Raw genomic sequence first — 24454 nt, 5'->3', positions numbered from 1 at the left:
GGATGAATTAGAGCGGAGACTGAGAGCCAGGCCTTCTCGTCCAACATCAGTGCCTGACCTCACAAACACGCTTCTAGAAGAATGGCCAGAAATCCCCATGAACACACTCCTAAACCTTGAGGAAAGCCTTCCCAGAAGAGCTGAAGCTGTTAGAGCTGCAAAGGGTGGGCCAACTCCATATTAAACCCTACGGATAAAGAATGGGATGGCATTAAAGTTCATGTGCATTAATTAAGGCAGATGTCCCAAAAAGTTTGGCTATATAGTCTATTTTAATAGTTTAGGTAACAATACTGACCCTGACAATTAGTAAAATTAATGATTTCAACAAAAACAGCACAAGTGAATGCGTGAATTTTCTTAAAAGCTTTTTTTAAAGGGACACTGAACTTTGAGGCACAATAATACAGATTTTTACATCAATTTCTGCTACAGTTACATTTCAAATAAGGCCATTATGGTTTCAACAGTACAAGATAATAAAACTATATCATACATTAGCACAATCAAACACTGGAATCATTTCATACAACTAAAACCATACCATTTGCATATAGTACAATTAAAGAAAACACTGATATATATTCAAAAAACAATATAAACCTGTGCTAATCTGTGCGCATATTCATAATCATCACTAGCATATCTATTATTTTATTCATGAAGCGTTAACCTGTGGCATTAAAACTGCTGCAGAATCATTTCACTCTTTAGATTGGACTATAAACGTTGGAGACTTTATAGTCAAATCTAACCATAACACAAAACAGACTATACTTTTGCCATAACACACTAGCAGCTGATTGGCTAGCAAACCAGCTGAACATTTTTTCCCCAGATGATTAGCGATAAAAACATTGACAGCCAATCAGAATCCATCCTGCTTCAAAGGGCTCGAGCATTTAAAGCGCCAGACGACAAAACTGCAGCGCTTGCTTAGTATAAACAGTGGATTTCGTCCGTTGGTGTGGATGCTAATGCTAATATAGTTACCGTTATAGGTGTGAACGGGCTTTAATTAGATACAGAATACGCATGACCAAAGCATCCAATCACAAGCTAATACATGTGTTCAGTGTGTTTGTGAATGAATCAGATGAAATGAATCTCTTTATGAACACATGACTCTTTTAATTAATTGCGGTGGTCAATGATTAAACACACATTGAACCTCATTCATGAAACTTGAGCTGAATGAATCGTTCTTCTTTATGTACATTTTTGCATTGAACTGAACAAGATAATGTGAAGCCTGCTCATGTTTTATGAACGAGGCTTGATCAGATTACAGCCTGAAAAAAAAAACATCCTCATGAATGTTTTTGACATTTATTTATACGTTTATGGATCTCTAGCTTGAATAATCCTCTCAAGGCACATTTGAACCATTAGCATCAAACAATGATCGAATCAAAAAGCATCAAAATTAGACATCCGATTAAAGCACAATTGTATATATATATTTTTTTTTCATTAATATTAAAAGAAAGAAAAAAGCATGAAGGACAAGTGCCGTGAAATGCAAAATCTGTTCTGTCTTCAGAGACACCTTACATGACTACACTCATGAATATTAATGAGGAACAGGCCCAGGTAAGGTATGATTGGCTTTGGCAAAGCATGATTTCTATGGCAGCATGGAGCAGGTGGACTTCATCAGAACAGGGCTCTTAAAGGAACGGTTCACACACAAAAAATACGTCATTTAAAGGGATAGTTGACTTTAAGATGAATATTCTGTCATCCTTCACTCGCCCTCAAGTTGTTTCAAACCTGTATGAGTTTCTTTCTTCAGCTGAACACAAGGGAAGATATTTTGATGAATGTCAGTAACCAATCAGTTACCTGGAGCCATTGACTTACATAGTAGGAGAAAAAAATACAATGTAAGTCAATGGCTCCAGTTAACTGATTGGTTACTGACATTCATCAAAATATCTTCCCTTGTGTTCAGCTGATGAAAGAAACTCATACAGGTTTGAAACAACTTGAGGGTGAGTAAAGGATGACAGAATATTCATCTTAAAGTCAACTATCCCTTTAAATGTTTGGAACGACATGAGGGTGAATACTTAAATTTTTGGGTGAACTGTTCCTTTAAGAGTAAAGACACATGGCAGCTTTGATTGATATAATGAAGGCAATGAATATGTGTGTGTGTGTGTGTGTGTGTGTGTTTAATTAAGGCATGTAAATGTTACCGTTCTCTAGAAATGCTTCATCATTAGCAGCTCTGGGGTCTTGTGCACTCAAATGATCGCTTCCTCGTGTTTCTCTGTGTTTACAGTAAAAGAACTGAACCTCCTCGAACACTTCAGCTAAACTGAAGATTGGATTTGAGATCCCAAACTGACTTCCGCACATGCAGACAGAGTGTAAGTGTGAATGTGTGTGTTAGTTCTGAGCGGTGTTGTTGAACAGCTCCGTTCGGGCCAGTTTTGTGGGCGGCTCAAGTGACTCCTCCTCCCCCAGGACCATGGAGTTATCCGGAACGGGCATGTCCTGATCTTCATCGGTCTCATCCGTCTCATCGTCCTCTTCCTCATCTGCACACATTCACACACCAGATACATGACACTTCCTGTCCTGATGCTGGAAAGTTCTGGCTGGTTGCTAGAGCGTAGCTATGCAGTTGCTAGAGTGTGAGGAGTGGTTGCTAAAGAATTACTACAAAATTTTAAATGGTTTTAAAGTGTTGCGATGGGGTCGTGAGGGTATTCTAGATGGTTGGTACAGTTTTACAGTGCTATGGAGTACTGGGTTGTTGCTAGGGAGTTCTGGGTGGTTGGTAGAGGGTTGCTAGGGAGTTCTGGGTGGTTGGTAGAGGGTTGCTAGGGTGTTCTGGGTAGTTGCTAGAGCATTGCTATGGAGTTCTGGATTGTTGTTTGAGGGTTGCTAGGGTGTTCTGATTGGTTGCTAGAGCATTGCTATGGAGTTCTGGATTGTTGTTTGAGGGTTGCTAGGGTGTTCTGGTTGGTTGGTAGAGGGTTGCTAGGGAGTTCTGGGTATTTGGTAGATGGTTGCTATGGTGTTCTGAGTGGTTGGTAGAGGGTTGCTAGGGTGTTCTGGTTGGTTGCTAGAGCATTGCTATGGAGTTCTGGATTATTATTTGAGGGTTGCTAGGGTGTTCTGATTGGTTGCTAGAGTATTGCTATGGAGTTCTGGATTGTTGTTTGAGGGTTGCTAGGGTGTTTTGGTTGGTTTCTAGAACATTGCAATGTGGTTGCTAGGGAATTCTGGATTGTTGTTAAAGGGTTGCTAGGGTGTTCTGGTTGATTGCTAGAACAGTGCTATGGGGTTACATTTAAATGTGGATTTCTTTAAAAGCTCACTCGGAAAAAAGAATTCCTATCAGATGTCAGGCATTTTGATTGTTCTGAATTATCACACATTGTGTGTGTGTGTGTGTGTGTGTGTGTACCTTTATCAGGATCCATTGACCTCTGACTTCTGTTCAGACAGGCAAACTGAAACAACACGCATTAAGTGAAATCACTGAATGACTGTCTATTTGACAGTATGCAAGTGTGTGTGTGTGTGTGTGTGTGTGTGTGTATAGAGGCGTACCTCTCCCATAACAGCGATCGGCGTCTCTCCTTTGGCCTGTGCGACTCTGTGCTCGATCAGGTAGTACATGTACTCGTCATACAGCAGTCTGATCAGATGAAACGAGCCAAAACTGGCTGCGCTGCGCAGGGTCAGATCTCTGATCACCATTGAACTACAACACACACACACACACACAGACACACAGACACACACACACACACACACACACACACAGACAAACACACACAGAGATTATGACAATATACTAAAATAGACTAGCCTGGATGCCAGCCGAACTCAGCCACGCACACAACATTTAAGCTCAGGCGGTTCGGTCTGGACTCGATCCACAGAGGAGTAATTATGCTGAACAGAAACTATTCTGACCAATGAGATCATCAGGGCGAGCTTTAGACGATGACGGACAGATCATAAACAGAAACCTAATCATCACGTCATCAAAGGCGCTTGGGCTGAATTTGTTCGAATCCTAAACAGAGAGCTTGTTCGTATCTGCATTCACCTTCACTATTTCTCTCTGAAATGATGATCATGTGGGTAAGTAACTGTGTGTCCTTCAATTATTTTTTTTACAAGACCGGCAAAGATCGTTTATTCCAGTGCGCGTGCAGACAGGGTTGCCAAGTTTTACAACAAACCCGCCAACTACTAGCCCTAACCAAACCCAATAGCTTCTCAGGGGGATCTCTGGGAGAAAAAATGGCGTTTGGGGGGTAAAATGTGTGTTATTTTGGCAAGGTTGTCTGCTAAAATTCGCATTCCTGGGTCTATATATCACATAATTGAGGTCGCTTCAACCCGCGGAGATGGAAAACAACCGGCGGGGAAACCGCAGACTTGGCAACACAGTGCAGTTGAGCTCTGTTGACATTTGACAACTACGTTATGTGTCTCTTCGTTGCTCTGATTGGTTGTAGGTCTGTCCAATTGAGGTCTTTCCTGGTTTGGTTGAAAAACGCCCCATAATCACAGCCCAATGGAGCATCAGACTCATATTCTGACTAGAATTGAACTATCTACACTGGGCACTGCTCTCACCTGTAGAAGCTCCACTTGAGCAGGAAGAGTTTGGCCGCTTTGGGTAAGGTCTGGCTGTCGGTGTACGGCTTCAGGACCTGAGAGACCACCCCGTCCAGCCACGCGGCCCACTGCTCCAGAGAGTTCTGCTGCTGCAGAGTGATCTTAAAGTCCTGCTCCAGCCGCTGGACCATGCCATCTTCACAGCCACACACCCACGAGGCTTGCTCCTAAACACACAGACACACACATATTGAGAACGGCAGGGATATCCGAGGATGTGACTGGAACAGAGCGAGCTGTGTTACCTGTACATTGGTGAAGTCGACGCGGTTGAGGTCGCTGAGCATCTGTGTGATCTGAGCCGTGTTCTGCAGTACGGCGCGGGCCGCCTGAGCCAGATGATTGAGGGACGTGTAGCGCCGCAGAGTCTGAGCGAACGCTCCCGCACACACCACCTACACAAAACACACACCGTTAGAGACAGAGTGCATTTAGGCCACGCCCACACCGGGCCCAGGGGCAATCCAACGCTCTCCATTGACTTTGTATCGCGTGAAGCGGTCGCCTTGTCTTTTCTTACTTATAACAAAGAACAGAACAATGTCTAAAAGCTGATATGTGCCAAGGTGTGCAGCAAACAAGCTAAAAAACACAGAACTACGTTTTTATAAGCGGTCGACCCCGAAAAAGAGCGTTTAAGGAGACCGAAGTGGATACAGGCAATAAGACGTGAAGCTTCGGCAGGAGGAATGGGTCAGTTTTGGGACCCTGACACTCCGTATGTCTCAGTTTCCCTACGTGTGCAGGAAACATGTTGTCAAATATCCAAATGTCAGTTGTATATATTATATCAACAGTGGGCGTAATGTTAGTTCTCAGTGTAATATAACATGTCACGCTCCGTCTCTATTGCCTATATCCACTTTTGCGTCCTTAAATGCTCGTTTTTTGGGTCTACAGCTTATAAAAACGTCTGTTTTTTTGTTTTTTTTTAGCTTGTTTTCTGAACACCTTGTCACATATCAGCTTTTAGACATTGTTCTTTTTTTGTTATAAGTCAGAAATGACAAGGAGGCGGCACCCCGCAATAAATCAGTGGAGACTGTTGGTTTGTTCCCAAGGCGAGTCAGAGAAATCTGTGTGTGTATCAGACCTTGATGCGGACCATCTCCTCTGGGATGCTGATCATGGCATTGGTGAGCCAGTTCTCCAGACTCTTTGCAAAGTTACGGATGGCTTGAGTTAAGGCACCTACAGGAACACAGAGAGAGATTCAAAATAAAGATATTGAGACATCGAATTAAATTTTTTTTTAATGGTCATTTGCTGCAACAAAATGACTTTAAATGATCAGAATGTGTTGAGAATGTTGAGCTGTACTGAGTTCAATTGAATAGCATGGAGTAGTGAAGAGTTTGCACTATTTTTAGGGTTTTGTATAAATATATAGAGCTTAGATTTTTTGGAATTGTAGATGTCACTGATTATGTCTTTATATCAAGTTGTATAGTGTATGTAAAGTTGTGTAGCTTGTGTGGAGTTTGGTTAGCTACAATATGCTTAGTGTTTTGAAACTCATTGGGACTAGAATTTATCGAGTTTGTGCAACTTACTGGGGATGAGTTGTGTCAAGTTTTAAAGGGTGTGTCTAATAGTATTCTGAAACGTACTGTGGATTGAGTTGACAGTCTGTGTAGAGTTGTAATTCACTGGAATGGTGTTTATAGTAAGTTTATTTTGGAGTTTTGTAATTCATGGGGACTATAGAGTTGATATAGAGTTTGTATCACATTGAGTAGCTCATTGAGGATTGTGATTATATATAATTTGTATAGAGTTTAGTAACTCACTAGGGATGTTTTCATGGAGTTGTGTAAGGCTTTCTAGGTTTGTGTCTTATAGAATTTTATTACACGGCTCTGTGAAATACTTGATTCTGATTGGTCAATCGCACATTCCAGCGGTATGTTATTTCCAGATAACAACCGCTCATCCGGGTACTACGAGTTATCTTGACCGGCACTACTTCTGTGCTTAACGCTGGCGCCATCTTGTGGCTTAAACAGTCGTGGGTTACAATGGAAGACTTCAAGGCAGGTTTCCTTTATAAATATAGATATGTTTCTTACACAAACGCATCGATTGGAATCAGAAGGCTCTATTAACCCATCGGAGTCGTGTGGAGCACGTTATTTGACGGACAGCTGCATTTTTTATGGACTTCAAACACAACTACAACTACTGCTTGGATTAACGTTAGCCTGGACTTTATAAATATAACTCTGATTGTATTTGTCTGAAAGAAGAATGTCATATACACCTATGATGACTTGAGGGTGAGTAAATCATAGGCTTGGTTTCATTTTTGGGTGAACTAACCCTTTCAGCATTCATTTTCAACATTTAGCAGCAATAGATAAAGGCTTAAAGCAGGTTGGAACTGTTTTTCTTCGTGGAAGCTTTGCTTAAGAGCCAATCAAATATTTAATCTCAAGACAATATTTTGTGTCTAATTTATTTGAGACTAGTAGCCGTGTAATAAGTGGGATAATGTACACCCAGCCGGTTGTTATCGCAGAATAAACCCCTTCAGAGTGATCAGGACCCCGACGCGAAGCGGAGCATCACTCTGTCAGGGTTTATTCTGCGATAACAACCGGCTGGGTGTACATTATCCCTTATGTGTAACATACTTTGGATGGAGATGATACAGAGTAGGCCTGTGCAATATATCGAAATTATCGAAATATCGCAAATGTACATATGTATATCGCAACGGCGCGCAAGATCTGAATGATGTTACTTATCTGTCAACACACACACAGTTATGTCAAAATGGCTGTCTTGATGAGTATTCATGTAAACTCAGTCGGTTATGCTTTAAGTGAACGATATCAGAAAGAAGCCGAATGCATGTCAAAGAGTTTTTGGTATTTAAATATTTGCATTATGTTTTTTGTTTGTTTACATTGATGCTAAAATTATTTTTGCTAAAACACTGCTGGTCACTTTCAGAAGTTGCAGCAATGCTTTCTTGTCCCAGAAAGAATGTGAAACACATAAATAATATCATTCTCAGATTTTAAATACTTTTAAAAATATAATTTAAATAGATTTTACACACTAATAGCAATATTATATCGCATTATTTAGCAAGATATTGCATGTTTCTTCCATATTGCACAGCCCTAATGCAGAGTTTGAATGGAGTCATGTAGAATTTATGATTTGTGTATCTTACTGTGAATGTTTGTTTGGAATAACTCATTGGGACTGGAGTTGATATATGGTTTGTATAGCGTAGTGTAGGGTTGTGAATCTGACAGAGGATGGTGATTATATATAATGTGCATAGCGTTGTGTAGAGTTTTGTACCTCAGTGGGATGGAGTTGACATAGAGTTGTGTTACTCACTGGGGATGGGTCTCAGGACATCAGGGATGAGGATCTCCACTAGGCTTTGGTACAGCAAGTTGTCGCATTCGCGGGTCCATTGGAGGACGGGCTCATATTTACACAACAGAACCAGAACTGACTTGGGCAAACGCTTCTCTGATTCATCATGACTGTGGAGACAGAGAGAGACGTCAGCGAGACACAAGTCAACATCACAATGCCTGGGACTGTATGAGGAGCCAATATATGTGTGTGTGTGTGTGTGTGTGTGTGTGTGTGTGTGTGTGTGGCTCTCACAGGTCAAGTGTGTCCGTGTCGCTGGTTTGCCCTTCACTGAACCTCCAGAAGCTCTTCCACAGCGTCTCCACAAGAGGAAACTGCAGGTTTATCATCACGTCCAGAATCGCCTACAAACAAACACACACGTTATTCACCAAAACACTACAATAAACACACATCTGACATCCCGATTGCACACGTTTGTTTTTGTGAAATGTGGGGACATTCCATTGGCGCAATGGTTTTTATACTGTACAAACCGTATTTTCTATCCTCCTACACTGCCCCTGCCCCTTAACCTACCCATCACACACACACACACACACACACACACACACACACACACACACACACACACACACTCACACACTCACACACACACACACACTCACTGCCCCTAAACCTACCCATCACACACACACACACACACACACACACACACTCACACACACACACACACTCACTGCCCCTGCCCCTAAACCTACCCATCACACACACACACACACACACACACACTGCCCCTACCCATCGCAGGAAACATTCCTCATTTTTACTTTCTAAAAAAAACTCATCCTGTGATTTATAAGCATTTTGAAAAGTGTGGACATGGGTAATGTCCTCATATTTCACCCTCTCCTGTAATACCTGTGTCATACCCATGGCATTATACACATTTGTGTCCTGATATTTCACAAAAACATGCCCCCACACACACACTCACCTCGCAATGCTCTCTGTAGATCAGCTGATATGTGTGTACGTGTTGAGAAAAGAGCCCGTCCGGCAGAGATTTACCCTCATCCTCGATCACAGGGAACTCCGGTAGACCACGAGATGCATCTGAGACACACACACACACACACACATTTAAACAGTTGATGTCATTTCCTGTAGAATACGATTACATGTCCGGAAGAGAGAGCTGCCCTTACATTTCCATTTTACAATAACCTGTATAGAGACAGATGTTTGTCTTACCTAAAAACTGCTGATATTGGTGAACCTGGGCGCTGATGTCAGATAGCCCCGCCCCTTGTTGATGCCCCACCCCCAGGCCCATTCCATTGGTCAGTCCCTCCACCTTCTGCACAGGCTTTATTCTTTATCAAGAGACGAGGGTTGTCAATCAAACTACCAAGAGCAAGTGATCATCAACACAATCTGTAAACACACACACACACACCTCTGTTTCTGTGAATACGGCTGTTGTCTCATGGCCAGGTGTTGCTGGTCCTCTACCAGTCTGTGCAGGGGGGAGTTGCTCTTGATTCGAAGGCCATAGTAATGGTACTTAGAGTTCCCTCTGAACACACACACACACACACACACACACACACACACACACACACACACACACACACACACACACACACACACACACGTTAATATAAAGCCTGTTCAACCCAGTGTTATTTTAGTATCATTGATATACTATTATAGTTTTTGTTAATTAGATATTATTTTTATATTTGCAGTTTAATTTTAAAGCTTTAGTACTTCAAGTTCAGCTAAACAAAAATGAGAAATGTTAACTCAGCAACTAGCTGAAGTAAAATATGTTTGGCAGGGCTCGACTTTAACTTTTTTGCTCACCAGTCCAAGCTACTGGCCACAATTTGAAATCAATACTATGGGGAAAAACTGCCATAGAGATATTTTTAATATTATCTCATAATTTGGCAGGAGGTTTATTAGGCTGCTGTCACTTTAAAACCTGACGCACGGATCCATTATACTGTTACACAGGTTTTCTTTCTCAGCTGTTTACGTTCACTTAATACAGAACTGACTGTGTTTATGTGAAAACACACCAAGATCGGCATTTTGACATTATTTTGTGTGTATTTGACCGTTTAAGTGCAATAAGCAGTGAAAAAGAACTCACGCTCACTTTGGGTGTAAGAACAAAATCTATGGGACTGAATTATGCGTAATATGGCCAATCCCACGCCGGAATTCAAGCCCTGTAACAGCAACAATATTCATCCGGAGCAAATAAAACGAGTGAGTGGAGGCGGGTTTGTGTGTCAACTCAGTGTTTCGGAAAGATGAGAGAGAGAAGGCGCAGCTGTATCATGAGTCTATTCTGCGGGAAATTAGAATTGGAAGTGTTTTAGATATATTTCAGTATCAAAATGTATTGAAAAATATATTTTTGACAACCACACTTAGTTTAGTTTAGTGTTTTATTATTTTGGATGCCTTTTTAAAAGACTACAATTAAAAAAAATTATATATTGTATATAAATTTCAACCCGTCAAAAGTAGCTAGTAGGAGTGACTGCGTTACACACCACTGCTGAAATACATCCGCATTTGGCAGGTTGGTGGATGTTCATGTCAAGCCCTGGCTTTTGGTAAATATTTTTTTCTTTTTACTGAATCAAAATTGTCTGGACCAATGAGATTTGACTGTGGGCGGAGCTACCAGGTATAATGAATATAGAAATAGGGCAAAATGTTGCACGTAGCTTGTCGTGGAAGAAGGTCTGGACAGTGTGATTGTACCTGGTGCCGAGACGTCTGGTCCTGAGGCCCATGAACACGGAGCGGATGAGTTTGCCAAACGAGGCGGCGTTCACAGGCTCTAGCTTAGTCTGCTGGCAGTGCAGGAGGTAATGACAGTAGAGAGTACAGCGAGGAAGACTTACACCTTCAGCTGTCTCGTAGTTATCCATCAGCCATTGCACCTGAAGACAGACAGAAAACATGGTGTTAGATGTCAGAGGGCAAATTCAACAGCAGAAAGGTGAAAATGTTTTTGAAATGGATGCTACATGACTAGAGAAAACAGAGATAAAGGACTGTGATGTTCCCTTTAGCCAAAACCTCCTGCCCTTGATTTTGGCATTGCCCCAGGGTGAGAATACAAAAATGCTGAAGTTTAATCTGTAATGTTAACAACAGCAACAACAACAAAAAAACCTAGAGCTGTCAAAAGCCTAGCAGATATCCACGTTTATTTGTCAACAAAAGTCTGACGGATGACGCAAAACACTGGGTGAAACCAAAGTCCCTTTAAGACAAGTCATTTCACTCGGCGGCCATCTTGGAAACGCCTCTTGGGCATGCAAGAGCAGCTCCCATCTCTTTGAATGGAGAAATTCTCCAAAACTGTTCGCCAAGCTTACAATTAAATTTCATATTTGAAATCACCAATGAAATCTGACAACAACGGTCTCATAAATTTGGATTCTTAACGCTTGAATAATAAAAAACTGCATTTTGCAGCCTGGACAATGCTAATGCGCAAACCTAAACACAAATCTAAAGTTTAGAAAGTTTTTCAATGTTTAAATTGCTTTGTGTTAAAAATTTTGTGTTGATTTTAACTTAATTCTTAATTGCTCTAAATATTTTATTTTTTCCCTCCCTTTGTAGCACTTTGAGATTTTCTTTAAAATTAAAAGTGCTTTATAAATAAAATGTATTACTATTATTATTATCTCAGAGCTCTGCCTGTTTTCATAGCAACCGGAGCTTCTAACGGCAGCTGCAGTGTCGCAATGACTTTACCAATCAACGATTGGCTCTTTACTTTAGAAGGCGGGGCTTATTTGCCATACTGGGCGTTGCACTCCCTCTCATTCATAATCAATCAGAGTGTACCGTCTTCCTATATATAAAGTCTTTGGTGGTACGGGCATGAAGAATGCTTCGCCCAGAGAAAACAAACATACTCACAGTGGCAGGCGAGGCACGCGTGTTGTGTGCGAAATTCTGGTTCCCTCCTCCAAGCATGTACCCGCCCTGAATGACGTAACTCCCTGCCCCTCCGCTGCTGACCACGCCCCCTGCCCCGCCCACTTCCGACGAGGACCCACCAGTCACCACGGCGATCCCCGAACTGCCCTCTGAGAACATGGAGACCACCCCCGTGCCCGTCCCGGAGGCCACAGACACAGCCTGAGTGGTGGCAGGAGACGTGACCTGCGACCCGGTGGTGGGTGAATTGTCATAGTAAGTGGCAGAGGTTGTGGATTGAGGAAAGAGGGAGGAGTCAGTGAACGAGTAACTATTGGGACGACTGAGAAGGGAAGAGAGAAATACAGAGCAAGGTAAATGTTTTCAGGAGTAAAGAGAAGTGAAATATACACCACAAGAACTTGTGTTTATGCTCACATCGCAGTATTGTTGTAGTTGGTGTCTCCCTCCACAAACTGGCCTGAGTACACATGCTGTACCAACACACACAAACAAAGAAAACAAACACCAGTTTGACATCAGACGCTTAAATGGCTGCCTGCTATCTGTCTGCCTCCCATAGCTGAACCCTTTTATTTCTACCCATCTCTCCCTCAGGTTCTTGAAATAAAACAAAACATGTATATGTGATGTAAAATATAAATGTGGACTTTAAGGTATGAAGTGTGTGTGTGTGTGTGTGTGTGTGTGTGTGTGTGTGTGTGTACCTCAGGTGTGATGTGTAGATTACTGACCCCCAGACTCTTGGTTGGGGCCTGAACAACTGACCTCTGCTGGGCACAGACCACCACAGTGATTATTACGGCTTTTATATACATATATATATATATATATATATATATATATATATATATATATATATATATATATATATATATATATATATATATATATATATATATATATAACTCATATATACACAAATGAACGTGCATTACCTGTGCTGTCTGCACCTGTTGCACTACCTGTGTGGGTACACCTGTCTGTCCCGCTGGAGAAGAACTAGATTCAGAGTCATTTGAGTGAAGTGAGCCCTCTATATGAACAGACAGACAGACAGAAAAAAACATATAAGCATTAAATTATAATATAATATGCTTCCCAGAAACTCATTTGCATATTAAAGAGTTAATTTCAATGAAACAGGATTGGTCTTCTTGATTAGGGTTGTAAAGGGGCTGAGCATTTTTGGTAAATTTCCAGAAACTTTCCAAAAGTTTACAAAAAATAACTTTAACTTTGCAACCCTAGTCTTGATGTTGTGAGATTCATATTTAATTGCACTCAAATGGAAATCACAAATAGAAAAAATTGGACACACAAAAAAAAAAATGACTGAAATCATCATGATTGATTAGCTCATTAACATATGACTAACCACATTTGCATATTCAGTATTCAGCAACTTGTCTATGGCATTGTTAACGCCAGGTTACCAGTCTTAGGTTATTTACATCTTAAAGTTACAGTAGCCAAAACAACCCGTTTAGTTTAGAGGAACATTCGGGGATGAAAAACAAAATTGGAGCAAAAGTGGAGACTATGGCCACTTTACACTTCTGAATCTAACATCCACCACATCTTACTTCAAAGGACGTGTGTGTGTGTGTGTGTGTGTGTGTGTGTGTGTGTGTGTGTGTGTGTGTGTGTGTGTGTGTGTGTGTGTGTAAGAGACACACAATGAGAGGAAGACACACTGAAAAGAAAGAGACAAAAAAACGAAATGAGAAGGAAACACGTGACAAAACCGCTCTCAGAAAGGAGGAAATGATGACTGTGTAAAGGGGAAGATACGCGTTTGCTCTGTACAAAACCCACAGAAGGAAATTAAAAATCAAATCAATACAGAAACAGCTAACAAACAAAAGCCCTCGTACTTACGATACAGCACATCCAGACTGTACAGACAGCTGCTGTAGAACATGATCTCAACACTGAGACTCATCCAGCCATTTCTCTTTATATCCCGCTCATACCGGGCGGCCTTGAACAATTAATCTCCACAGATGGGGCAAGAAAGCTCTCGTTCAGGTAAACACGGGTATCAGATAGAGAGAGAGATTGAGAGAGGAGAAATCAAGCTAAAGAAAGGATGAGGATTTGGGTCGTTTTCTTTACCTGTGGCTTTTATTTTCCTGTATCCTTCAGTTTATCTCTCTACTCAATTACATTATTCTCTGATATCGCCATCCCTCACGTGATCAGCTTTCAACTACAGCTTTCCACGGGTGTTTAGATGTTTTTTTATTCATATTGACGACAAATGATTATCTGTGAAATATAATTAAAAAATTTACAAATAATACTTATAATAATACTATACTTTTTCTATATTTTATAAATAAATTTTAGTATATATATATATATATATTTACACACACAATTTATGTTGATGTTTTATGCTGAGATTTTGTATTATTTATATATATATATATATATATATATATATATATATATATATATATATATTATACATATATATAATAATTAATAATAAAACATTTTTAAAGTCTCTTCTGTTCACCAAGGCTGCATTTATTTAATCAAAATAACAGTAAAATCAGTAATATTGTGAAATATTATAATTTAAAATAACTGTTTTCTATTTGAATATAATATATCATGTAATTTATTCCTGTGGTCAAAGTTGTATTTTCAGCATTCAATCTTCAGTGTCACATGATCCTTATTGAAAATGTTGAAAACAGTTGTGCTGCTTCATATTTTTGTGAAAACCCTGATATAGATATATATATATATATATATATATATATATAATATATATATATATATATATATATATATATATATATATATATATATATATATATATATATATATAGGATTCTTTGATGGATTTAGAAAGTTCAAAAGCATTTATTTGACATTTTTTGTAACATTATAAATCTCTTTAATTAAATTTTTTTGTGGCCACTATCTTTAGTCTCTCAGGTCTCACAGTACCACCCCTTCTTTCTCAAATAAACTTTGTGTGAGTTTCTAAAGCTGCTGCGACAGGAAGTCCATCCACACACACACACCTCCAGGCTGCTGAGTTGGCACTGCTGTCATAACAGATGCCAATTAGAGCATTAGATTGTTCAGTCATCAGAAGAAAAAGCGTGTATGTGCGACGCTGTTAAATAAAAAGCATAGGCACATGTGTGGAGATACACACCGTTGCTGTTGCGTTTATTTCGAGGTCTTTCTATTTAGGGTGAGACCTAGAAAGTGTCAGGTGTCTGTTAGATCGCATTACACATACTTTCGTACACGCAGTGCACGGTGTAATGGTGATGGTCTGCAGGTTCAATTCCATAGACTGTAAAAAAATATGGTTAAGGTGTCCGTGACGTCACCCATAGGATTCTGCAGAGCAGTTTTGAAGCGCAAAGTAGAGACGAGATGGCCGTCGCCATCTTAGCAGCGCGTCACGCCGGATAACAGAAAATGTGCAAAGAGGCAGGATGTGGGCGGAGCTTATGTGACACAATGACTAACAGACATCGGATAAACGGCTATCCACCTGTCACTCAAAGTGACCACGCCCTTAATTAAGCAGAACGTTAAGGCTTTATATAATGCAAGAGTATGAGCTATAAAAAAAATTCACCTCCCTCACAGTTTTCATGAAGGGCAAAATTAGCCCTATAGACCAAAAACACAATTTGTACCAGGCTGTAAACATATTTTTTCCTGCTGTAAAGTTGGGCATTTTAGCATGAGGCTAAATGAGATTTTGCTCCCGTCTGGAGCCTGTCCCTAGTCCTTAGTCGAGGAATCACAGAAAAAAACATGTTTACAACCTAGTACAAATTGTGTTTTTGGTCTATACGGCTAATTCTGCCCTTCATGAAAACTGTGAGGGGGTGAATATTTTTATAACTCATTCATTTACATTTTATAAAGCCTTAAAGTTCTGCATAATGAAGGGCGTGACCACTTAGAGTGACAGGTGGATAGCTATTTATCCGCCGTCAATAGTCATTGCGTCACATAAGCTCCGCCCACATCCCGCCTCTTTGCCCATTTTCTGTTATCCGGGAGTGACTCGCAATGACGCGCTCGTAAGATGGCGAAGGCCATCTCGTCTCTACTTTACGCTTCAGAACGGCTTATCCGAATCCTATGGGTGACGTCACGGACACTGACACATGTTTCAATCCCTATTAAGTGTGGCATGGGAAGTTAAGTCCACATGTATCTAGTAAAGTGTGTGTGCTCACCGGTAACGGTCACCACTATGTATTGTTGGGCGCTCTGGCCGTTTCCTGGCTGGGAGGCGGGGCTTTGTATCTCCCCTGTGACATACTGCGCAGCGGTCACGGCTCCCTGAGGGGGCGTGGCCAAGACGGCTTTCTTTTGAGTGACTGAGGGCGTGGCCTGTGCTCTTATGATTGAGCCCGTCTGTGCTGAAGCAGACCCCGGCGAGCTCTGCATGTCGGACAGGAACTGAGACGTGGTGGTGGAAGTGGCTTTTTGCTGGGTCGATGAGGCTGTTGTGACAATGCCCCCTTGTGACTGGGAGGGTTGAAGCTCCTCGGCAGGGTAGCCTGAAGTTGCCATGACGACAACAGCCAAAATCCCTCTGCAAACAGACATGAAAAACACAGATTAAGCCTGTGTTTAGGGGTTATTGCACAATTACACTTGTGTCCTTTATGGAAGAACACTTCAGGCAGAACTATTGTTTTTTTTTTTCATGCACTGTCAATTTTGAGATTTTGGGCTATTTTGCTTCCATAACATGTATTCTTTAAGACTAGTGGAAAGAAAACATGCAAAATACACTTAAAGTGTTTGTTTTCAACAAAAACGCTGATTCATCCAGTAATGAAACAAGAGAAGTCTTGTTCAGCTTCCCAAATAACCCAGTGTTAAGGAAACAGTGGATGCAGTTTGTTTTTCCGGAGTTCTGCAAGTGTGTGTGTTTGTCCGGTCATGAGTCGAGACCGCAGACGGTGAGTGAAACTGCATCAAATGTCTATGTTATTTTGGCAATCGCCATGTAAGTGCATATGATCTTGACAACGGGAACGTATAGGGACTTGAAAGTTATCCAGGGATAATGCCATGATATATTGTGTGTGTGTTCTGTATTCAACTTACGGAAAAACCATAACTGACACGACGCTGCGGAGCGTCTTAAACTGCAAGAGGCGCTACACTTTTTCCGCAAGTTGAATATGGACGGTGGTCTGGCTATTTTACTTTATAAAGTTTTAAATATGGATATTTTTCTTACAAAAACCCATCGATTCACTTCAGAATGCCTTTATTAGCCCCCCAGAGCCGTGTGGAGCAGTTTTATAATCGATGGATGCACTTTTTGGGCTTCAAATTTTCCGCTGCCATCATTGCCATTATAAAGCTTTGAAGAGCCAGAACATTTCTAATATAACTCGGTTTGTATTCGTCTGAAACAAGAAAGTCATATAACCTAGGATGGCTTGAGGGTGAGTAAATCATGGGCTAATTTACATTTTTGGTGAACTATCCCTTTAATATATTATTTTACAAAAGCAATGGTGCCTTATGATAAGTACACAAATCTTATAAAACATTTTACTAACCAAATTCATTGCCATTTTACTGCTAGCTTAACTAAGTGGTTATTTGAATACAGAATTAGTACATAATGCATTTTGAATACTTTATTAACGACAACAATTTAGCTGAAAAGTGTCAAGCATTTCGTCTCACTTCAATTCAGGTAGTTGTTTTTTGCATGTAAAACTATTCGCATTCTCCTTGCCTGTCAAGATGCATATAAATCCTTAGCCGTTTTGAGCTGGCTAAACTTGTTTAACAGTACTCTCGTTTTTCCTCAAATTAGAGGTAACAGGCGGCCTTTGCGTGCCCTGTCTTGTGATGACAGTATGTGCCAGTGTGCGCATGAAGCTCCTGTCTGAATTAACGAGGAAGACATTGTGTTAAACAGCCTAAAAAGAACAGCTCACATCATTAAAACCATGCCTAAAAAAAAACAAAAAACAAGAGGGCTTGAAATCACAACACTTTATGCATACATGCATCATATATGTTCAAATGTGCTAAAAAATGTACATGCAAAATGTCAAACTTTCATAATGACAGACCATAAATCTGACTAAACATTGTGCTGTGTAATATATTATTTTTTGTTCTTACTATAGCCCTCTGCTACAACAGTTTTACTTAAATTTGTGATCTTCATGCAAGTTTTGGTAGGCTAAGGTTTTGGCTCAATAATAATACATAGCCTATATATATATCTAATATATAATACATAGCCTAATATATAACACATAACCTATATAATACATAGTATGTGTGTGTGTTTGTATATGTCTGTGTAACTGTATAGACATCTGTCAATCACGCCCTTTTAACTTCCCACGCCCCGCCCCATCCAGACCACGCCCCCTCCACTCCCTCCGCACTGGAGCTGATCTGGCACACATATGGCTGTTCGACGACTCCCTCTACAAAGTTTTCAACTGCCTGAAAATACAATTCACGAGACTCTGATCAACCGAATGCCTACATTTCATCGTCATTTGCTTTAAATAAACGGAGCCCCGAGAAAAAGACTACAGCCGAATGCAGAATCACTGTCAAAAGTCGCTGTTTGACATTTGATCCTAAACTCCTCGCCCGTTTTCAGTCAGCAAGTCGGTTTAACACACTTCTTACGTCATGGTCACCATAAACAAACAACAAGTAAAAGTCACACACTCTCACGTTACAACAACCGCCATTTTGTAGCGCTCGAGCAGATTTGACATCGTCATAACAACCGCCAGCGCGTGCGAGAGGCGCGGGGTCGAGTTGAAGCGCGATAACTGAGGAAATCGCGTCTGGCACACTTCAGCACTTGCAACAAAAAAACAACAGGAGGTTGCGTAAAATAAAGTTGTTGCGTTCACCTTTCACTTCTTGCTGGACGATCTTAGTTTGGCGCGGAGTTTTATTTTCTTAATGGCTCAAATTGTTGTTGTTGATTCTCGTTGCTGGGTTCTTGTCGCCACGACTACCGTGACTATGGCGCCTCGTCCTCACCGGGGCAACTGTTGCTACCCACCCGTCTAAGCACCGCCCTCTTGCTTAGCAGCGATTGGCTGCGTGTCGCCAAGGGAAACGGTCATCTCTCTGCATTATTGGATAAGACGAGTGTCTATAACAAACCTACATTCTCATTCGCTGACTGTTGCTGTCAGTCGAGTTGTGCTATTACGCAAGAAGTACACGCCCCCTTCACGTTAGTTTATTGGACCGCATTTCTGTCAGTCAAACGGCACGGTGAACTCCTGTTACTCAATCAGAAAAGAGTGAATGAGTAAATGTAAAAAAATGTATCAAAATAGTGTGCACAACTAGCAAAATCATATTTATTATCATTACTCTTACAAAACGTTGCCATATCAAACAGTTTTTGAACATTGACACCATGGATATATATTTATTTATATTTATTTACCATTTGCAAAGTAAATATAATCCAAAATACATTAAAGATCCACATCCACATCCACAGAAAGAAGAACTACATAAATGTACCAGAGAAATTAAGACTTGGTTCTGAATAACGCACCCTGAATAAATGGATTAAAAGTCCCCACATTTTATTTCTAATCTTTTATGAATACTTTATTTATAGCTATGCATGCTTTGTGAGTCCATTTGCATATTAATCATAATACTATAAATTATCACTAAGGTCAGACAGGCAACTAATTAGCCCATATGCTGAAGGCTCATCCATGTGCTGTTATCTCTGTGAATGCCAGTGTCTGAATCATATGCTCCAGACTTTGTTATCTCTTGACTGTATGATTAAGAAGAAACAGGCTTTTGCTGATATGCTTATAAGCTGGTTTCTGATTCTAAATAACCACACACACACACACACACACACACACACACACACACACACACACACACACACACACACCACTCAATTTCTCACATCCATATCCTCTTCTTATCTGCTTGAAATGTCACCCGGGCTCCTCGTCTCATAGGTCAGCTAACCCAGCCTACACCCCATATGTTTTCTAATATTTAAATCTTTATGGTGTACTGAGGATATTACTTTGAATACCATGTAAATACTATGGTATATGAATATGGAAATCATGCAGTAGCATTGTATTACGGTTCCTCACATGTGGAGTCTGGCTTTTATTATGTAGTATCTGGGTCTTGGTTTATGTTTTTTCATGACCCCACGCAGCTCCTGTGCTCTTTAGTGCACTTCACATGAAATAAATTTGCATTGTAGTGTTGCCTATAAAGTCTAGAGTTGAAATTTTCTGCTTATGAAGAAAATGTGTGATCAAAGTATACCATATTTAATGTTTTAACTTGTGAATAACACTGATGATCTCTTCTCCTGTTAGTGGGGATATATTAGGCAGCAAGTGAACATTTTGTCCTCAAAGTTGATGTGTTAGAAGCAGGAAAAATGGTCAAGCGTAAGGATTTGAGCGAGTTTGACAAGGGCCAAATTGTGATGGTTAGACGACTGGGTCAGAGCATCTCCTAAACTGCAGCTCTTGTGGGCTGTTCCCGGTCTGCAGTGGTCAGTGTCTATCAAAAGTGCTCCAAGAGGAACAGAGGAGAACCGGCCACAGGGTCATGGGCGGCCAAGGCTCATTGATGCACGTGGGGAGTGAAGGCTGGTCCGTGTGGTCCGATCAAACAGACGAGCTACTGGAGCTCAGATTGCTCAAGAAGTTAATGCTGGTTCTGATAGAAAGCTGTCAGAATACACAGAGCATCTCAGTTTGTTGTGTATGGGGCGGCATAACCACAGACCAGTCAGGGTGCCCATGCTGACCCCTGACCCCGCCGAAAGCACCAACAGTGGCACGTGAGCATCGGAACTCGACCACAGAGCAATGGAAGAAGGAGGCCTGGTCTGAGGAATCACGTTTTCTTTTACATCACGTGGATGGCCGGGTGTGTGTGTGTCGCTTACCTGAGGAACACATGGCCCCAGGATGCACTATGGGAAGAAGGCGAGCCGGCAGAGGCACATTAATAAAAAATAAAAAACTAATGATATGCACAGATTATAATAAATACTGCAATATTAAATATATGCAATATAAAAAATAAGAATTGTCCATTTTGATTTTTTCATTAATTAATTAATTTAAATTGGAAATACAGTGAGGACATGATTATTGCGTATTTAACATTAATACAATAAAAAATAATTTATTTAGGATAATTTAAATAGAAATTTACATGTATCTGACTGAAGTAGGCTAGTCTACAGCGCCTGTACCAGTGTGTGCGTTCAAGTTCGTCATTCATTCCTCCATTGTGTGCGATTATTAGACGTTGTGTATGACGACAAAAAGGTCAGGAGTGATGAGATTAGGTCGCTTTATTTGACATCACCTCCTGGGCCGGGCCTTTGTTTCCCTAAAGGTCTCTGTCCTGCTATCACAGTGATCTGAGTGACACGCAAACAGCGCAGGCTCCATCAACCCCTATAAAAGACACACCAGGCTGAGACCATCGTTAGACCATCTTTCAAAACCAAGAAACCACTGAGAAACATTTCCAGCACCTCAAACTTTCACTCCCATCCTCGTCCTCATGTGTAGAGCTGCAGTTCTCACTCTCGCCCTGCTGGTGGCGCTGCTGGGCGGCGCGCAGGCCACGGACGGACACCCGATGTACGGAGTGAAGCTGTGCGGCAGAGAGTTCATCCGGGCGGTCATCTTCACCTGTGGAGGCTCGCGGTGGAGGAGGTCTGTCGATGTCTCAGCAGGTAAGAGTGAGATATATGATCAAATCAGAAGCTCTGTTTATTTATTGTTTATTCCAATACAATTCACACAGTTAGAGGAACACACACACACATTTCCTTCCATAGATGATGTAAGTTATTTCTACTTTAAGCATACACGCAGAGAGAGAGAGAGAGAGAGAGAGAGAGAGAGAGAGAGAGAGAGAGAGAGAGAGTTTAACGTATTTCTGCATAGCTATATGCTTTGACACAATACTAACTAAATTACCATTATACTAGCCTACAAAACAAAAAAAACACAATAATACACACTTATAGCCTACACTGAACTACAAAAAATGAAATCATTTGAAAATAAATATTAAATATGATCAAAATAAATAATGACACGATCTTTAGTCTACATCATTTAATAGTATAATAATAATTACATCAAATGAGTATTAATTATTAATTGATATTAATATTATCAATATCAATGAATTAAAATGTAATTAATATTATTTATTATATTATTCATTAAATTAAATGTACACTGTAAAAACATTTTTTGGTTTTTGTTGGTTTTTAAAGTAACCTGGTTCCCTTAAAATTTTGAGTTTATTGAAATTAAAAATTTGAGTTGATACAATGAAGGAAATTAGTTTAATAAATAGAAACTGAAAACATTATTGTATCTGAACCACATAAAAAATGTGATAAATCATGAAAATTGCACTATTTGGCATGTTTCACTGCGTCATCAGAAATAAAACACACACAATTATCCAATATGCTTACAAAATCTTTTAATAATATTTTAATAAAGGTTGTCGAATCTCAACAAAAAAAATCATTGTATTAACTCAAAATTTTAATTTCAATGAACTCAAAATTTAAAGGCAACCAGGTAACTTTTTTTCTAAATAAATTTTTACAGTGTATTTTCTATTGTTTTACTACAGATTACAATACACACACACACACACACACACACACACACACACACACACACACACACACACACACACACACACACACACACACACACACACAAAACTACAAAAAAATCCACAAATTAAATTGAAATAAATATTAAATATGATCAAACTAACTAACAACAAACTAATAGTAATATGCCAATTATCCTTTAAAGTAAAGTATCAGCGCGTCTCCTCAACAAGACACACGGTTTGAGGACTCACTATCTACTACTAAAGGCAGTAAAAATGTAAACAATATATTTTATTTATGTACTGGTGTTCATCTGTTCATTTTAACAGTAGAATTATCTTGACTCACTCATGTCTGAACGGGTTATGTGCTATAATAACAGTGACATATTTTTGCTCTTTTGTTCTCTGATCAGGTGACCTGTCCAGTGACCTGCTCTCCACTCATGACGACGAGGCCTCCGACAGCTGGGCCGACCCCATCCTCCCTGGCCTGCCATTCAGACCCCGTCCCGACTCAGAGGCCCTGGCCTGGTCCACACAGGGTCATGAGAGCCCCGTGTTCAGCCGGCCCGTTCGCTCGCTCATCTCAGAGGAAGTTTTGGAGGCCTTGCGCTCCTCGGACAGGAAGGGGCGGGACGTGGTCGTCGGGCTGTCCAACGCCTGCTGTAAATGGGGCTGCAGTAAGAGCGAGATCAGCTCGTTATGTTAAAGGACTGCGTGAACCAATTTCTCCGCCCCTTCCTCGTCTTCTATTTCCATTCAACCTTCACATATAACAATGAAGAGATTGTTTAATTCAATTCAACAACTTTATTTGTCCCCAATGGGCAATTAAGAAGGCCTCGAAGAGTAACACACAATTACTAAACATTAATAAAATCATACAATAAACAAATAACATAATGTGCACAAATATATTAAAACAAGTTCAATCATTTATAAGAAGGAATAAGTACGCTAATATATATACATATACAGATATACATATATGCAATTAAAAATCACTGCATGATGAAATTGATAAATTCACAACCGCCTCTAAGTTAAAGGTTGTTCCTATGAAAATATTTGTGTCAGATGTGTAGGAATAGCAGATTTTAGCCAAAGTGAAGAGCCTGTTTGTTTCTGTGTTCAAAACCTTCTCTCTTCATCTCTGTCTTTGTGATGTTCGTGTTTGGCCATTGATTTAATAACAGCAAACTGGAATAAAGTTTTGATTGCGATAGAATTCAGTGTCAGTGGGTTTTTGAGTCATTCTACTCACCTTTTTTTCATAAGTTTACAGGGTGGATGAACTAAGGTTGACCACATCAATTCTGAAAGATAAAACTGGTAAAAATAGACAGTTAAAATAATTGAGGCTTTCACTCACTTGCCCAAGTTGTTCTCCCTGCAAAGAAATAATGACTGCTTAATGATATGATGTCATTTAATTTTTGCAAGCTAAACAAGCTAAAATCCTTGACTATAATTGTGAAAATAAAAATATTATTAATAATAATATATGTAATTACATTTTTTTCACAATTATAATCAAGGATTTTAGCAATATAATAACAGTTTAGTAAGTGTTGTACCTATTTATCATGAAAATGGAATATACAGGCCTGGGGACAAAGGAAAAATTGTGATATGTGGTGGTTCAATACCTAAAATGTTTTTTATTTATTCAAATAAACTGCTTCAGAGTTCAATATGCTTAGAGTTCAAGTGGTGCTATTTATGACTAAGACTTTAAAATGGATATTATTCAACATTTTAAGGCAGTGAGATCATTACTGGGGACAAAAAACCCAGGAATGAC

General features: G+C 40.1%; 3 protein-coding genes across 4 annotated transcripts in view; 2 read left to right on the top strand and 1 right to left on the bottom strand.

The window, feature by feature from the left end:
* dcaf15 (DDB1 and CUL4 associated factor 15) overlaps positions 1-24454 on the top strand; it is a 100331-nt gene that overhangs the window by 14228 nt on the left and 61649 nt on the right. The window lies entirely within an intron of this gene.
* rfx1b (regulatory factor X, 1b (influences HLA class II expression)) lies at positions 2009-19030 on the bottom strand. Of its 2 annotated transcripts, none has more exons than XM_067440790.1 (18): positions 18879-19030; positions 16197-16558; positions 12909-13006; positions 12678-12743; positions 12388-12443; positions 11950-12292; positions 10774-10955; positions 9449-9568; positions 9244-9365; positions 8987-9105; positions 8284-8393; positions 8005-8156; positions 5744-5841; positions 4896-5045; positions 4609-4817; positions 3568-3721; positions 3422-3467; positions 2009-2546 (listed from the first exon to the last, which is right to left on the bottom strand). In XM_067440790.1, exons 2-18 carry the CDS (start codon positions 16534-16536, stop codon positions 2395-2397), a joined length of 2517 nt encoding a protein of 838 aa, XP_067296891.1. In that variant the 5' UTR covers positions 16537-16558; positions 18879-19030; the 3' UTR covers positions 2009-2394. The 2 variants fall into 2 exon arrangements, with proteins under 2 accessions (XP_067296891.1, XP_067296892.1); XM_067440791.1 differs by having other exon boundaries at positions 2010-2546; positions 12678-12740.
* Positions 21501-23872, top strand: rln3b (relaxin 3b). Its single transcript, XM_067442593.1, has 2 exons — positions 21501-21736; positions 23064-23872. The coding sequence occupies exons 1-2, from the start codon at positions 21562-21564 to the stop codon at positions 23357-23359; spliced, it is 471 nt and encodes a 156-aa protein (XP_067298694.1). The 5' UTR covers positions 21501-21561; the 3' UTR covers positions 23360-23872.

Source organism: Pseudorasbora parva, chromosome 4 (assembly GCF_024679245.1).
Source record: "Pseudorasbora parva isolate DD20220531a chromosome 4, ASM2467924v1, whole genome shotgun sequence".
NCBI classification, from domain to species: Eukaryota; Metazoa; Chordata; class Actinopteri; order Cypriniformes; family Gobionidae; genus Pseudorasbora; species Pseudorasbora parva.
This window is presented reverse-complemented; position numbering and strand designations above follow the sequence as displayed.

Excerpts from the sequence above, each read along its gene's own strand:
- rln3b (XM_067442593.1), top strand. The coding sequence starts at position 21,562 with ATGTGTAGAGCTGCAGTTCTCACTCTCGCCCTGCTGGTGGCGCTGCTG. Across the intron at positions 21,737-23,063 it reads GTCTGTCGATGTCTCAGCAG|GTGACCTGTCCAGTGACCTG; the intron begins GTAAGAGTGAGA and ends TTCTCTGATCAG.
- rfx1b (XM_067440790.1), bottom strand. The coding sequence starts at position 16,536 with ATGGCAACTTCAGGCTACCCTGCCGAGGAGCTTCAACCCTCCCAGTCA. Across the intron at positions 12,293-12,387 it reads AACTACAACAATACTGCGAT|TCGTCCCAATAGTTACTCGT; the intron begins GTGAGCATAAAC and ends TTCCCTTCTCAG. Across the intron at positions 3,468-3,567 it reads CGATCGCTGTTATGGGAGAG|TTTGCCTGTCTGAACAGAAG; the intron begins GTACGCCTCTAT and ends GTGTTGTTTCAG.